The following is a 17,096-nucleotide window of genomic DNA, read 5'->3' as shown; positions in this document are numbered from 1 at the left end:
CTCTGGTAAGTCAGCAGACATCATGAACCTCCATTGTGGTAACTGCGTCCCAGAGTGGGACGTTAGCATCTGCATTGTGACATGGCTGCATTTATTCTTTACAGTGGATTTTTATTAAGGGTCTGTCAGATTTTCCAGGTTGTTCAAACAGTGACTATTTCAAAGCCTTTTAGTATGAATTATGACATTTGGAAAGTTTTTTATGATAATTTAGTTAGAAAAGTATCTGTGTATTTATCACTAATCATATTTAAGATTAATATCTTAGTCTCCCAAGTAATGAGCTCAGGGAAATTATACTTTTTAAAGTTTCTTCCACGTATCTTAATAATGAAACTCAAGTGTTTAATACGTTTGTGGACCTTTTCCTATTTCTGAGTTCGGGAAGCTGGTCTGTAGCGTTTACTGTTCTCGTTGGGTTGTCCTTCAGACGCAGATGAAATGCGGGAGCAGCCGACGCGCCGGTGGTGGTGGAATACAGGTCTAAACTTGACTTTTTTTCACACTTCATCTTTCTTTTTTTTCCTCTCTGTTACCTGCAGCAGACTGCTCTGCCAGCAATCTCTGTTCTAGATTTGGTATGTTCTCATTTCTTTCCTTTGGTACTTTTTTCCTGTCTTGATTTTCTTTTTTTCTCTCAGTGGTGGTGGTTTTGTGTTTCTAGTAGACCAGTTCCTAGGGGTGTCCTAGTGCAGGATAGTTCGTGCCTCTCAAGAAGCATGCCTGCAGTGTGTTTAGATTTAGTTCCTCTTTGCTTTTCCCCCTTAATTTTAAGTGTTACTGTTTGTTTATGGTTTTTGACCTTTTCTCAGTCATAAAGTTGATTCTGTGTATTCTTACGTAGTCATAAATACATGAGCAAATGAAAGAACTTTTGCAATGACTAATCTATTTCATTATTATTACCTTGGTAATAGATTTTGAATAATCAACTATTAGAAACTCAATTGAATTGGTATTCACATTGTTTTGCCAATTAAGATGTAACTGTCTAGGATATTAGTTTATTGGTAGAATAAGAAAGCTTTTCGGTAAACATTTATTCTTTGTTTTCTTTAATAATTTCACATGGACTTCAGTTTAGTTTATCAGCCGTACCAGTTTACTGTCTGCCGAAAAATGCCAGGGTCCTTTTCTGTTGTAACTTCAGTGGGTTTGACGTCAGTAGTGGGAAATCTGGTTGGTCATTCAGTATCTGCGGTGCGCAGGTGCTATTATTACCTGTGTCATTGGCCAGAGAATTACAGACTGGTTGATGTATCTGTTATATTAACGAGGGCATTTTTTGTTAGTCGGCTTCCAAATGCATATGGGCAGCATCAGACACCAGGACTGTGGACAGTCCCTGAGTCCAGGTCTGACTTCGCTGGCCTTTTCAGCAAACAACAGCCCTTTTTCTTCCTCCTTTAAACAGTGTGGCGGCACTGTCGCTCCAGGGAGAAGCCTCTCGTGCACGCAGCTCCTTGACGGCCGAAGGGCAGATTATTTTAGCTTTCCTTTTTTTTTTTTTTTTTTAATAGACAAAGATAAAATATATATGTTCTCTCCATGCTTCTGTGTGGTAAGGTGTACCTATGGCAGGGGGTTTCTTTGTGTCAGGTGCTCATTCAGCACACGCTCCTGGGGGGTCCGTTACCCCCGGGTGCTGACCCGACGCACTGGCTGGCTGTAAGGGGTTCCCCAGCTCTGTGGGCCCGGCCAGAACCCACTACGCAGATGACGTGACAGGTGAATGATACCTAAGGAGAAAGGATTACACGACGATTCGTATTTTAAAGACACAGTTCAGAGTTTTTATTTCTTTAAAAGGTAATTATTTTGAGTATTAATACTGACTTTTTAACCACCACATTTCTGAGCATTTCTTAGCCTGATTCCCCTGCGAATATTAATGTTACTGGCAGCAGTCAGTATCTGGAGAGTCCTTTTGTCAGAATGGGCAGGCTGTGTGGAGGGACCTCCGCTGCTAGGTGTCAGTCCTCTCCCTGAGATGAAGGGTGGTGGCGGCTGTGACCGGACGGGTAGGAAGCGCATGCCGTGCAGTTTTTACAGCGTGCCCTTCGTACGGAACGCCACGGGATGTTTGTGGGGATGACTGGGCTCAGCGGAGCAGGTCTTCTGCTCCGGAGCAGCCCCGTCTCAGCAGGCTTGGCTCTGCTCGCCCTCTGCTCTTTCAGTGGGCCGCCTCCCGATCCAGGATGCCCATTTACATTTCTAGCCCGAGCCCTCTCGGAGCAAAGACCTGTACACAGTTGGCCATGTAACACCTCCACTGGCAGTCAGATAAGACTTTGCAAACCCCAGCGTGTTCCACCCGAAACGCCTTCTCTCCCCACCCCCGCCCACCGTGCTGTTCATCTCCTCTGCCTTCAGCCTTCCCCACTTCAGTAGACTCTCCTAATTGCCCCCATCTATGAACCTTAGGAACCATAACCCCCCTTCCTCTCCGTTGAGAAATTCTCCTGTCCTTACTTTCTCAGAATCTGACCCCTGGACACCACACTGGCCCGAGCCACTGCCATTCCCTCAAGTCCCTTTTCCACCTTTGTTCCCATACAGGCTGTTCTCAGCACAGCAGCTACAGGGACCCTAGTTAAAAACGTATGACTCAGGAGTGCTCAGAACCCAGCAGTGGCTCCCCGTCCCTTAGAGAAGCGTCCTCAGTCTTCCTATGGCCACGGAGTGCTGTCGTTCCATCCGTGCCTTCCCCCGCCCCAGCCTACCCTCCCTGTCGCACCTGCGCTGTGGGGTGGGTGCTGTCAGCCTCCCGGCTGAGGGCTAAGGGCCACCGGTCCTTCTACCCAGTGACGGGGTGTGCAGCACGTCATACCTCTGTTGCCCTAGGCTGCCAGTTAATTACATACATGACTCTCTTGTTCCCTCATGACAGCCCTGTGATGTGGGTGGAACAGAGGGGCAAGGCCGGTGTGGAAGAGATCCACCTTACGCCATAGAGACAGTCAGGATCCTAACCAGAGTTTTCTCCCTTTATGGTTATTTTAAAGTCTGCTGCACAAAAATGTCTCCTGCTCACGAAACTCTTGCTAGGAACCATCTTTCAACTAGTGACAGTCTCGGTTGGCTGGTCTCAGGCTTTGTCTTGGTACCGTTGCAATGGCTCATCCGCTGACTCAGATGACCTGACAGCTCAAGGGGAAAATTCTTCTACCTTGGGGTAGTGCCAGCGAAGGGACGTTTTCAAGGATTTCGGTGGCTCTCCTGTTTTCCTCCAGGCTAGATCTGCCCTCGTCCCCTGCCCTCCTGTCTGGTCTTCATGTGGGACGGTAGGAATTGGGCAGACCCGAGCAACCTGGGCATAGAAGGGGCTGGACTGAAAGCAAGAGTCATTCGGAAACCCAGTTGCAAGGTACCCTTTCAGAGAGGTGGGCTGCTCACTGCCTTTTCACAGGGGAGTGCCTGGCTGCAGGAGCGGGCAGTGGGAGCCGAACGATGGGCCGTCCTCCCAGCAGTGAGGAGGAGAGTGTGTTCGTAGTCAAACCAACTTGCCCATGTTGTCGAGTAGAACACAAAATTCACATGCTTGTGTCAGATATGACAGTTGCGCAAAGAGAACTGTGGGTGCACATCGTGGGCCCTTTGAGCCGCACGGCCTCCTTGGGGGTGACTTCCTGTCTCTGCCGCTGTTGGAGCAGCTAAGCTGTAGGTCCTACAGCTCCTGGCAGAGTTGTCCTTCTCCTTACACTGCAAAGGCAGAGGCACGGGCCGCGCTCAGGGAAGGGAGCTCGCCCACTGATGGAGTGCCCGACATTGTGCGGACGGCTCTCCTAAGGACGGCGCCCCGTCCTCAACGCCCCCGGCGTGGGGCTGCCAGCTAGCTGAGGACTTGCTCTGGACCCGAGTCGGGCCAGCGCCCAGCGGTAGTAAGGGGCCTGATCATAGTGGTTCCTCATGGGTGGGTATTAAAATTTTTAGGGTGTTTTTAATGGGTGGGAACATAGGCAGAAAGGTCTTGCCCAAGTTCTTAAGGACAATCTGCTCAACAGACTTTTAGTGATATTTTCAGTGAAAATGTCAAAAAGTAAGGGACACCTTGGTCCTCTTTTGTATTCCGATTATCTCGGTGTGATTGTCTCCCTTAATGGGGCTTTTACTATAAATTTAAGATACAGTTTAGGGTCTTGTGGTATAAAGTCATAAACACATAGATTTCAACATGATTTTTTTTTTTTTTTTTACCTGAAAATGTCTTTTTTAGAAATAGGGACCACCAATGTAGCAAAACTGGTTCAGGCTTAGAGGACTGGCTTTTGAAATCCCAGCTTAAGTTCTTGGTTTAGAATAGCTTTAGTCTGGGCTGCCTTGTGTTCATTCTGTAAGAATTCTCCTTCTGTCTACTCAGATCTGTTCCCCTGAATATAAGTTCCTACCAGACGTCTTTGATACATGTCACTTGGCATTCCTTTCCTGTAAAACAGTGAGCTCATCTCTATTCATTTAACTCCAGTGTTAACATAGTTTGTCATCGGATCTCAGCCATGAAATTTGTAACAAGTTGAGCTGCCCCTTAACTGGTAATGACTGTCAGCTCAGTGTACCATTCTGAGCTATTATTTGGAGTAAATTAAGTGATTGGATTCTCTTTTCTGTCTTTAATGGTTTTGGGGGAGGAGGGTAGAGTAAAGCAGCATACATACGAAGAACAAAACAGTCTGTGTTTTGAAGATGAGAGGGCATGAAGCAGCTTACCCCCGCAGTGGGGAGAGGCTGCCCTGGTCCTGACTGCACCGGCTCATTGGTCGACTTTAAAAACAGGCACTAATGAACCCAACCCAAGAGATGTCTCCTTGCTTACCCCATCCAGATTTAGAAGGATGAAGGCTTTTAAGAGAAAGAGTCTGTTTACCGATTCATAAGGTGTAGCATTCTGTGCCTGTAATTATGAGAATTGTAACCGTTCTCATTTCTTAAAATCATACTCCTCTTTAATTTAAAAGAATGAGTAGGCTGTTTCAGTGGATACTGGTTTTCTTGCTCAGACTTGTTTTCAATTAGGTCTAGAAAGTATAACATGATGAATTAGTTTGTGCTTTATTGGGTAACAAAAACTTCTTTCACTAATGCAGTTTTACATTCTTCCATAAGTTGCTCTTCTGTAGAGTATTTACTGTTCTCAGTGGCTGTTTATTTTGACTATTTCTCATAACTTGGACTGATGACTATAACATGCTTGATCAGTCTTCACGCTGCTGGCTGTGAGCCCTCCGTGGGGGACTCTCCCCAGGGCAGGACGCTGGACAGTTCTCAGGAAGGAGCACCTGCCCCTGCTCCAGAAGCCACCCTGCCCTCCCTCCTGGCCTATTTCTAGATTGTACTGAAAGAGGAAGTTAAGTAAATTTGTCTTCTTGACGAGGCAGTTTTCATTTTTTTTCTAAGGAGTCTTAATATTGCTTGCTGACATGAGAAAGTCTAGTGACACAAGTTAATTTGTTACTTTCCACCAGATGCAGTGTTTTATTCCAGAGAAATCAGGCAAGAGTGAAGTCGTTACGTTTTTGTTTAAAAAAATAAACATAAATGCAATTTAAGTCCAGTTCAGTTTCTATTTTTTGCTATGAACAATTTATACAATAACTAGTAATTCTGTAAATACTGAAACGTACCGTGAGCGATTTTATGTAAGGGATTCCTGCAGTGGTTTTAGCAGTTAAACGAGGTGGCGTTGAGTTACATTTTCATTTTTTACATTTTGAATCCACTGCTCTTGATGCCAAGGGTGATGCAGGGCTGTGGGCACTGCTCCAGGCCGGCTCTGTCGCAGACGACAGCAACGGAGAAGCAAGCTTCCAGAGTTACCTTTGTCCTGGCCTGTAACAGCAGAAGGGCATTCTCTGTTCTGTTCTGGTCAAAGGGACCCTGAAGCCGTAGTACTTAGAGAAATCTGACCAGAAGGATAAAGGAGCCGGAAACCAAAACAGGCTACATCGTAGATTTTTGAAGATACCCTGAAGCATTTGGATGGTGTGAAGGAAAGATAATAAATTTGTTTTGTGTTGTTTCAAAAAGGCAAAACCTGAATGATGAAAAATAGAAAGCAAACCATCAAGTGATGAATTTTAGACCCACAGAAGAACTTTTTGACTAGTAGTTACCTGAAAATAGAATACCCTGTCTCGGGGAGGTAGGCAGCAGGTTCCCAGACACCAGAGTTATTCAGACAGAGTGGATAATTACTTGGCAGAGATGTAGCAGGAGGGAGGTAGAGTAAGGTTCCTTCCAGATTTTAGGTTCAGATTCTCTGACTCAGTTTGGGGGTATTCCCGGGCTGAGAAGGAATTCTCAAAGTCCAGGATGGGGTCCAGAGAGAGCGGATGGCCACGGGCCGGCGTGCTGGAAGCTTGGTGCCCAGGCAGAGGCGGGCTGCTCTGCACGGGGCTCTCCGCAGACCCACGTCCCGCTGCAGTCGTGAGCTGGGGCCTGCACCCCGCCCCGGGGAGGCCAGCATCTGCGTGCCACAGCTCACAGGAGCGCGGCCAGGAAGCACAGGGGGTTGAGTGGGTTCCAGAGTTCCATCAGTTGAGGGTTTTGTCTGTTGCTGGAGTCTGCTGATTTACAGGAGCTGGTTAAACTTCTATTTATTCTAATACAAGAATGATGCTTGTTTAATGTGTGAATGCATGAGACAGAGTCCTCCTCCTTTGAGCCACAGTTAATGGGGAAATTAACGGACCTGTGGGGACCACGCTTTTAGGAAACTTATTTTTGAACTACAGAGCTCTAAGGTGTGTGTTTTACTGTCTTTCAGCAGTGCTTCTAGCCTGGTATCTTGTATTTGACTGTGTGTGCCTGTGTCCGCATGTGCCCGGTACGCCTCGTGCAGGTGGGTGAGCAGAGCGGAGCTTCAAGGCGCTGTGTTGTTAGTTACAGGATGAGGAGCGGAGGCGTCAGCAGCAGCTGGAGGAGATGCGCAGGCGGGAGGCGGAAGATCGCGCCAGGCAGGAAGAGGAGCGGCGCCGCCAGGACGAGGAGAGAGCGAAGCGAGATGCTGAAGAAAAGGTTATGGTCCTCTAGGGGCAGCTAGCACTTTACCAGATTAGCCTGAACCCGTCGATGGGCTGGGGAGAGGGGCTAGACCTGACCTGTATCCTAAGATGTACAAGACAGAACAGGGCCTGGATCCCCACCTGTGTTATCGGACCCAACACTTGAGCCTGACCCGGCCTACCTACCTCTCTTCCGAACTGTGTCCAGACTCTCTTACCCTCTGAGTCTTGTCTCTCTCCCACTTTTGAACTCATAGGCCTGGTTATGATGAGTGAGCCTCTTCGCAGCCTGCCCGCGTACTCCGGGCTCTTCCTTTCCTGGACGTGGTCCAGCTGGTTACTGTGAGGGGGATGCTTGTGCGCTAGGCGGGCAGAGGGAGTGCGAGCCGTGGGAGGCGCCAGGAACGTAGTAACACAGTCCGTTCACACTCCGCACTTGAGATTGTTCACTGACATCACTCACTGCTGGTTGATGGCTTATGAAAAACACGATTCAAGGAGAATTCAACTAGGATCTAATCTGATAAGTATCCTGAGTTACTACTTGGTTTCCATACGTGGATTTTTTTTTTTTTTTTTTTTTATGAAAGTGATCTTTTAAGTTGAATTTTAAAATGACAACTGATTTGACCTATTCCGCCTGTGGCCTGTGGCCTCCTGCTGTGTGTGCCGCCCGGGCCCTCCCGCAGGGCTCGCCGTGCTGGATGCGGCCCGGGAGAAGCGCATCTCACTGCTGCTTCCCTTCTGTGAAGGCGGAGGCCGGGAGCGCCACAGCTGCTGATGGGGAGAAGTTCAGTTCTTACTCATCACTCCTCCTCTGATAATCCAGTGAACTGTATTCATAGAGCACCCTCCTCCTCCCCCAAAAACAGAACTTTAAGGAAGCTTTTTGTAGCAATAGAATCTTTGCGGATATATAACAAATGAAAAGCAAGATTGACAGAAACGATGTGACTCATTTCAATGAAAGTAGAGTAAATAACGCTAGCACACGAACCTGTATGGAAATTAGCGACTTCTGCGTCTTCTAGACCTTCACCATTCCTTAAAGTTGTCATCGTATTATCTTCAAAAGCTGTGTCCCAGTAGATTTGCAGTTTTCTGAAGGAGTCTGAGCTTTCAGGGTTAGGTCTCCCTTGACTCTTTACTTTGTGTCATGATGAGTCAGAATCAAAATCAGTTTTCTGAAACGTGAGCCATGCGGGTCCCCCTTGGGGTGCGTGTTGTCTTGCTGTTCCTTGGCTGTGTGCAGCCTCTGCGTGCCCGGGCGGCCCGCACAGAGCCACCGCCGTGCGCGGGAGCGGGAGCGGGAACGGCCCTGCCGCCTGAGCAGCGCGCCTTCTGTGGGGACGCTCGGGCACTACTCGGGTTTTCCAGCGTGTGTGCTCACAACTCACGATTTTGTCAAATACGCTTGTGTCTTAGGAACTGCTTTCTAGAATTGAGTGCGCACTGTAAAAAGAAGCTGAATAACCTATTTTTTATACAGAATGTCCACAGTTGTTGGGCTTGCTTTGTTATAGAAAATGTGCCATTCATTTGTGGTAGAATAATTGTGGGGTCATGTACTTGTATCTGCTCTCCATGTAACTAAAGGGTATTTTGGTTTCCTCCTAAAATGTTCTCCATGTCACACTAAGATTCCTGACAACTTGATGTAAAGGCCACAGGGATCGTTCTGAATTGGATTCCCCAACCCCAAGCAAACACTTACTTTGTGTAGAAAATAAGGTGCAAAATGTCTTTCCTTCAGGATGTCTCCACACAGAGTGAGAAGATCAAGTGAGGAGTCGGTGTAGGGCCGTGCCCGGGGCCGGCACTGGTCCTTGCAGTTTCCTCCCTCAGAAGGGGAAGCGCTGAGCACCGTTGTCCGGTGCATGCGTGCTCCGGAGGGAGCAGGGAGGAAACACGAGCGTACGTGGTAAAACGGGGACTCGAAACTTGTATCTTCATGCCAGCAAGGGCCCCAAAATGAGTTTTCGTGTGGTTGAATGGATTGAGAATTCCCTCCGTTCTGCAGCACCACACACCCAGGTTGAGGCACGTCCTTCTGTCTGCTCTTGGAACCCCTTTCTTACACTCACTCTTCCCATGTGTTCTAGAACTTTTGTCAATCTTTAACAGAACCGTGCTGTTACCTTTTTTAATGTGACAATAATTTCAGCTCTGTCAGCTGCAGTCTGTGCGGATGTATGTCGGAAGAAAATGTACCGTGTGTGTCCAAATATATCCGAATATCGTGTTGCTGCTGTTATTAACGCCTGGCTCTCTAATTTTCTGTCTGTCAGGGAGTCTGTTAAGATTTGAACTATAAATTAAGAACTGTGGAAAGCATATTTGTTAGATTGTTCCCTTGGGAAAATGAGTAATTTTTTTTTTTACAGTTGTTGGTTTCTGTTAACTTCCCTCTGAATAACTGGAAATAAACCAGGTGACTTAATCGTCCTTCTGGTCGAGGAAGGGGAAGGGCTGCTCCCTGGACTCCCGGGGTCAGTGAAAAAGCATGCGTGCCAGGTTGCTGTTCTTGCAAGTACCAGCTGTAGAAAGCCAGTTAGAGCCTGTTTGGGTTTCGTTTTGTCTTTAAACCGAGCAGGCACAGGTAAGTTAATACTCTACAAGAGCAGAAGGAGAGCGAGACAGAGGAGCAGCAGGGAATTAAGGGTCTGGAGGGATAATTGAATGGGGACAGTGGTGTCGTAACGGGAAGCTGGAGCCTGCGAGGACCTAGAGCGCACTGGTTCGGTGCTTTGGAGCAGTTTCGTGCCAGAAACCCCCCGATAGGACGAACGTGCCCGGGAGTCTCCAGACTGTCTCCAGGCGGATCTGCCCGTTTCTGTCGTAGACTGTTACGTTGAAACTTTGCTGTCCCCTGGACTCGTGATCAGTGTGGAGACGGGGGGCAGAGGGTAAATGCGCCCTTTCGTGCACCCGGAAGGCCCCCCCTGACTCTGACCTTTGCGCTTTTGTCTGTTCCACGTGCAGAGGCGACAGGAAGAAGGGTATTACAGCCGCCTGGAAGCCGAGAGGCGCAGACAGCACGCAGAGGCCGAGCGCAGGTTGCTGGAGCCGGAGGAGCCGGGTCTGTGCAGACCCCCGCTTCCGCGGGGCTACGAGCTCCCGTCCCCGTCCCCTCCGGCCGCCGCTCCTCCTCCCCCGCCTCAGCGGACCGCCTCCTCCCTCCAGGCCCAGACCCTGTCCCCAGACTCTCTGTACACCGCCAGGCTCGTCTCGTACCACGAGGGGGAGGAGGAGGAGGAGGACTGCAGTCTGGCAGGTCAGGATAAGCGCTCTTGCACGAGGAAGCCCCACGGGCACTTTCTTCTTCCCGCCGCCGTTAAGCCACAGCAGCCCCCCTGCCCGCCACGCCCGGCCTCCGACGGCACCTTCCTCTCCAACTCATTCCAGCCACCCTCGGCCCGTGCCAACAGTACTGCTCCCAAAACAGGCCAGCCCCCGCCCCTTCCAAAAAAACCAGGCTTCTACCAGCCCAGCCACTCGAAAGGTAGAGGTAAAATGTGGGATTGCAAATCAAGCCCTCTTTTATCTTCCTGATTGGAATCGGGACCCTGCACCCTGCTGCTCTGTGGGCCCCCTCAGTCAGCACTCGCTTTGGAATTTGATTTCGCCTGATCACTAGTCTCAGTGTGGTGATCTCCCCCTACCTCCAATTGTCCTGTCTGTGCTAAGAGTCGTTTTGGCAAGTACACCAGCTCCCCAGTTGCTTTCTACCTGCAGGGTTCTGTCCCTCGGACCTGCCAGCGGTGGCTGGCCCTCCGGGACCCCCCAGTCACTTGAAGTACTGTTGGTCTTGGCCTCCATTCTCTGCCTCTTCAAATAACTCTTATTAAGTTTGGTTGAACACATGCTTTTTTCACACATCTTGGTGTCTGAAGATGAGAGTAAGACATTCTTCCCAGCAGTGTCAGGGTCACATGCTAAGTTCTGTTCTCCAACATGAGTAGAACTTTCTGTTCTGGCTTACGCACCACATGGCAGTGGTTTACCAGATGACCCCTACTTTCCGTGGTAGTTTGGGTGGAGTAGTTGGCGCTATGCTGAGTTGATGGTCCTGCTGTAATGTGAGCTGCCTCACGCCAGGGACATAGAACCCAGTCGTTGTGAAATGACTCCTTTTCCCTCTTGCTGGTTTCGTTCCTTCCTGTTAACAGACGTTCCCGGCATGTCACAGTCCTGGTACCTAGACCCTGACAGGCACGCAGTTGCCTTGAGTTAATACGAGCTCTGACGTGACGGTGGTCCTGCCCACAGGCGCAGCCGCCGTAACCAGTGTCCAAGACTGCACTGGAAGGGATGTTTACAATATTCAAACTCCAAGTTCCTCTTAAAATCTTAATATTAGAATGCTGGCAATAAACACTGTCAGATTTAGTGGTCTTCATGGGCACAAGGGTCTTCTAAAATGCTCCTGGTGCAATGCCCGGGACTCAGAATTCTAAAAGAAGATGAATGATCAAAAACACACGTGACCTTCGCTCTTCCAGAACAAATGAGTTCTGCCAGGTTCTCTTCCCATTGACGTCAGAGCTTTGATCCACCCCGAAGGCTCAGCATATGATACTGAGACTGAGTCACTCAGAAGTCAAAATTAAATCTTTTTATAAAATATCTGTTGTCGGTGTCTAGAAAGACTTTTCTGGGACAACAGTAGTTTTCGAAGTGAGATGGCCTCAGTCTCCTTGCATCATGTTACAAGCTGCAAACTTGAGGGGTTGTGTGTCGTGACACAGACGAGATTTGCTAACGCGATGTTGGGCTAGGTTTTCATTTCTGACCACCTTGGCTTTCACTCATACCACTAACCCTTATTTTATTTCACACCGAAAAGACCACATAGGAGCAGGTTATATCCTGCGTCTGATGGCTCGTGCCTCTTTGAAGACTTCCTTCGTAAAGTACAAAGCTGTCTGCACCAAATGCAGAGCATTTCTGACCTCCTCACCGCCATCCCACTAACACGGCCGCACCCCCGGGTTCAGCTCACGTTTCTTGTGTCGTGAGCACTCCGCATGCGTCTGCGGGTGGGCTGGTTTCTTCCACTGGGTGCCTGAGGAGGAGGAAACGGGTACGAATTGGAATAAACAGTGTCTCATTCTAGCATAGCAAGGTATTTTTAAAAAAAAAAAAAAAGGTTCTTTAACTGGAGCTCTTTGAAAATTACTTGAGATGTGCAGTATTAATTCATATAGTCCACTGAAAGTATTTAATATTCTGATTAACTTTGAAAACTTTGAAGAATTGATTTTTACCAGTGGAAGAAGCAAGTATCATTCTTACAACAAAACTCAAAAGATAAAATGCAACATTTTCTAAAACAGCGAAAATTTAGAATTAAAATAGAAAAAAATTCTACTCTGCCGATAATTGCTGTGGAGGCCTGCTCTGGGTTGCTCCACGTTGGAGATAGGGGTCTGTTTCATCTTTTGAGTCTTTGTGGAGGATGACTTCCCACGTGGCGATCACGGGGACCCTGGCAAAGGACCGGGAATGATGCAGTGCCCCGAGGAGCCCCAGCCAGCCCTGCGCTGCGTCTCAGCCAAACAGCTAGGTCTGCACAGCATGTTCCTGCATCCAGAGAAGAAGCTAGAAATCATTTTTATGCTGCTGTCTAAAAAGGAAAATTCTACTGTTGAGATATTGTAGTGATTTTGTGGCCTGTCTAATCCAATACCCATGCTGTCCCCGTTTGCTGAGTATTTTGAGCATTTATTGCTCCAGCTTGTATCATTGTAAGCAAAACGCTCTTCAAGCATGAAATTTTTTTTCTTGCTGATGTTACAATTAACAATATATGAGTGCTGACATAATGCACTATGGTTTTAATAATATATCATTAGTGGTAATATTTGGATGCATTTTAAAATTTTTATCTGTGTCATCTTTTTTGATCTTTAACACTGGCTAGAGAGGGCGGTGCTGTTCCCAGGCTGGCTGCCGTCAGTCACCCCAGGCGTTGGGCCAGGCGCAGGCCGAGCCAGGGACCCAGGCTGGGCATCCCACAGACTCACGCACTCCTCCTCTACACTGCTTTGGGTCTGGTTTTGAGTGAGTTTGTATTTACAGCATTTATATCAAACACTAGGGCTTTTTCTGTAACTCATTTGTTTAAAAAGTTTTGTTTTAGTAATTATAGCCATTTATGTAGCAAAAAAATTCAGGAGCTGCCCTGAAAAGAGAAACTCGAGGCATGTGATCACTGCTTACTGTTTGGGTTACATTTGCTCTCAGTTAGTTTGTAAGGAAACCCTTTGCGTCAGGAGCATCTGACAGTCTCATTTGAATTAGTCTTCTGGGGATTTTTCATATGAATTCATGGTAATTATGCATCTTCACTGATTTGAACCTTTTGGCTGTCGCTCCCTGAGGACATGGCTGGCGTGGCTGGCTTGGGGCACCGTGCACCTGCGCGGCCTGGTGATTGGGTTACTCGGGCCACTGAGAGACGCGAGCTTCAGACCCACGGGGCTCCTGTCAGATTTTCAGTACTCCTCCGTGGGCACTGCATCTTGATCATGAGTAAAGTTTTGGAAATTGTGCAGGCACTTTAACTTTGATTTTTTTTCTTTTATGGAAAAGGACCAAACTCTTACATGGGATCGGCTGGGACAGCTGTTGGTGCCCATGATGCTTATCGGGATCCGAGAGAGAGACTGTCTAAAAGGTATTTACAGCTGTGCTAGTTCTGTAGGAGGCTGGAGTGGAATTTTAGAGACTTCATTATCATCTCAGACGTTTCTCATTGCACAAGTGTGTGAGCCTAGAGGCTCTTTTATTTTGCATTGTGTTTCAGACAGTGATGTAGGTTTCAGGCTTAGTGGTCAGAACTCCAGAAGGAGGGGGGCATGATGCTGTCTGCTTCCGCCGACGAGGGTGGAAGATTCTAGGGCAGTGTCCAGACATCCTGTTAGACTGCCTAAGGCCAACCCTGACGATGCACAAACAGTAAATGGGCGTCGTGTCTCCACCGAGCACCCTCACCTAGGCCGTAGTCCAGATGGTTCTTAGAACACGGACATTGAGCTCATCGAGAGAATCTTTAGTATCTTACACTAACTCGTTAAGGTAGGTATACTGACAGATGCCTCTCGGGTCCATGTGGACTCATTAAAATTACATGTTTTTAAGCTGTACCTCTTCAGCTAGCTCACCTATTAAGAATCCCCGGCCTGCTAATATTGAAGTGACTGGCGTTTTGAGAGTTGGACGTGGCTGGAGAAAGTTAACAGTTTAGTCAGGAGAACGTTCTGCCCTTTTTGCTGCCTAGCGACAACCCCAGTGATTGTATTCATGGGAAGGATTATGGCAAATTTAACAAGGAATGAGTCTCCCTCATGGAAGAATGTACTTAATTGTCCATTGTGTCAGGTCACCTCACTTTGAATGGCATTGGTGTTGACAGCTTAGTTCCATGTGACCAGTGATGTTTGCATTTGCTCTGCTGCAGCCACGATGCCGATGTACCTGGAAGTTCAGGAGCCCCTGAAAACTTGACATTCAAAGAGCGTCAGCGTCTGTTTTCACAAGGTCAAGATGTGTCCAACAAAGTAAAAGCCTCTCGTAAATTAACAGAACTGGAAAATGAGCTGAACACAAAATGAGACGGGGCCGAGGTGCCCGTGCGCCCCAGGGGCCTGTCGGCGCGGCTCTGGAGGACGGGCTCGGGGCAGGGGCCGCGCGCGGCCTGTCCGCGTCCCAGAAGCACCGTTGCTGAGACGGCCGGGATCCAGAGATGGTCCCGTTCCAAGACGCTCTTTTCATTCACCAGGAGATGATCATTTATACAATGTAAACGCTGTCTAATTTCTTAATCTGACTCACATGAAGATAAGTTTTTTGTTTCCTTTTTTAGCGTCTGAGTGGCAGAGGGGAGAATGCAGGGCAGGAGAGCACAGTGGGGACACGTCTTCGCCCTCGCCCGGCGTGGCGCAGAGAGGCTGTATGGCGCTGTGGCGACTGGGCAGGGAACCGCCTGACCTGCCCAGACCTTGTTTGTGCTATTGAGTAGCAGCTGCAGACCGTGTCCCCTGAGGGCGAGGTGTCCCCTTCCAGGAGAGAGAACACCTGAGCGTACCCTGCACGGGGGCTCAGTGCAGAGCCCGCCCCCCGCCTTGCTCACTTGTCTCCCCCCCGGGGAGGGGGGTCCCAAGGCAGCTCAGACCCACGCGGCCCAGAAGGGAGGTGGTGCCTGTCAGGACCCTGCCCTGCCCCCTCTGCTTCCATCCAGGGACAGCCCTCCTGCTATATTCTAAATAGGTAATTTAAAAAAAAATTCTCCAAGAAGAAAATTTTGAGGATTTAAGCTTAGGATATTTTATTTTTATAAATGCCAGATTATTGTTAGACTAATAAATCATTGGTGATTTTGAAGATGGCAGTTCAGTTAGGGAGTTCACTAAGTATCTCGACTATTCAAGAGAATCTATAAAAGAGGATCTGTTTAGCTGGGCCGTGTTGATGTGGAGAGATGCGGAAGTATGAGAGGGATGGGAGGTTAGTAGTGACGCTTGACACGGCTGGGGCTCAGGGATTCTACCTTCGAGGAAGGACCAGTTCCATCCACGTGTTGTCTGGGAAGGAAGGCTCGTGGCTAGCAACGTCACACACCTCGGACTGCAGTTTAAGCGATTTTCTTACATCGAATAGAGTTATTTAATTTTCATTTTTGAGTCATTGGGCATCGCAGTTGTTTCTTCAGCTGTGACCGTGTGGCTGATGCTGGGGAGATGGATCTCATGTCGATTTCTACTGTGTGCCGTGGAAGTGCTAACTTACTTTGTGATTATGAGCAAATTTTCTACTTGACAAAACCCTGCTGTGGGGTCTCGATGATTCTTCTGTACCAGATTGTTCTCTTACAAATATATACGTTAGAAAAATACACACACTTTCAAATAGAAGAGGGAGAGGCTTTTTAGCCTGAGAAATCACTTTAATGAGAGCTGTATGATAAATCATTGAAATGCGAGTGTAAATATTTTTACGTCTATCAGGGTTCTTATTTGGAAGTGTGCTCTCACCGTTCCCCTTGTTTAAGAGAGTCACATGGTTCTAAGTGTTTATGAAGGATGTGGGTGTTTGCTCTGGAGGTTCCAGGAAAAGCAGGCCCCTCCCAGATAGCTCGAGAACACTGGCCGCCTTATAGGGACTAAATTCACACTTTCTTCCATGAAAAGATGCAGATGAATTACTTTTCTGTTAATATATAGAGAAACAGCAACTACGCGTAAGTACATGCAAATACATGTAAATACTGACATGCAGGGCTATTTGTGTGTGTGGTCATCAGGCCCGTGGGCAGGTGGGCTGGGCCACCCTTGGGTGATGAGGTCAAATGTGAACACGTGCTTTTCATAACTGCGTCGCTGGGGACACCACAACTGCTGTACTTTCCTGTTTCTACTGTACTTCATTTGCAATCTATTTTTAATAAACTTTGTATGTATTTAAGTGTGTTTGCTGTTACTGCAGTCGTGCGGGCAGAATTACATCTGTGATCTGCACCTTTGCCTCCCGTCCCCTTCTGCCTGTGACGTCATTCACGAGAGGTGCCCCGAGGGTCCCGTCTGTGTCAGGCGCTCGTTCTGGTTTGTCCTGATCGTGCAGGCTGTCGGACAGAGGCCGCGGGCCACTCTTGCCGCGGTCCCCACGCTCCCCTGCCCAGCCCGGCTCCACGACCTGCTGGGCGCGTCAGCCGACCCCTGGTCACACAGACTCACACGGTCCCTTCATTGCCTCTTGGATTCTTAAGCACACCCGAACTTACTAAGCTGTGTGGATCGGATGTGCTGGCGGTGCATCAGCAGCGAAGACCCACCCGACGTGGCTCATGGGAGGCGGTCACGAAAGCACACAGGTGGCGCGAGAAGGGAGCCGGCGCTCTGGCTGCACCTGGGGGGGCCTGCCTCTCCCCGGTGCTGACTCCCGTGTTCCCTGTGCCCAGTCCGCCTTCCTTTGTGGCCCCGGAGCAGGCGTGCTGGGTGAAGGAGCGGCCCCAGGAGTTCGAGAAGGGCTTTCCTGAAGGAGGGAATGTCTTAGGACTGCAGAAGCTCAGGGAGGCCTTTGGGTAGGACCAGCTGC

General features: G+C 48.6%; 1 protein-coding gene across 12 annotated transcripts in view; it reads left to right on the top strand.

Moving 5' to 3' along the window:
- The window catches only part of AFDN (afadin, adherens junction formation factor), a 141,389-nt gene extending 124,923 nt beyond the window's left edge, over positions 1–16,466 (top strand). For 6 of the 12 annotated variants that reach the window (XM_036118634.2, XM_078054460.1, XM_036118631.2 and 3 more), the window contains 4 exons: positions 6,880–7,014; positions 9,984–10,275; positions 13,596–13,680; positions 14,464–16,466. In XM_036118634.2, the coding sequence (XP_035974527.2) occupies positions 6,880–7,014; positions 9,984–10,275; positions 13,596–13,680; positions 14,464–14,617 (666 nt within the window). In that variant the 3' untranslated portion in view covers positions 14,618–16,466. Of the gene's footprint in view, positions 1–542; positions 579–6,879; positions 7,015–9,983; positions 10,276–13,595; positions 13,681–14,463 lie in introns of all 12 variants that reach the window. The other 6 variants (XM_036118632.2, XM_036118625.2, XM_078054459.1 and 3 more) reach the window with 4 other exon arrangements.
- The last annotated feature ends 630 nt before the right edge of the window (positions 16,467–17,096 follow it).

This window comes from Halichoerus grypus, chromosome 9, assembly GCF_964656455.1.
Source record: "Halichoerus grypus chromosome 9, mHalGry1.hap1.1, whole genome shotgun sequence".
NCBI classification, from domain to species: Eukaryota; Metazoa; Chordata; class Mammalia; order Carnivora; family Phocidae; genus Halichoerus; species Halichoerus grypus.
This window is presented reverse-complemented; position numbering and strand designations above follow the sequence as displayed.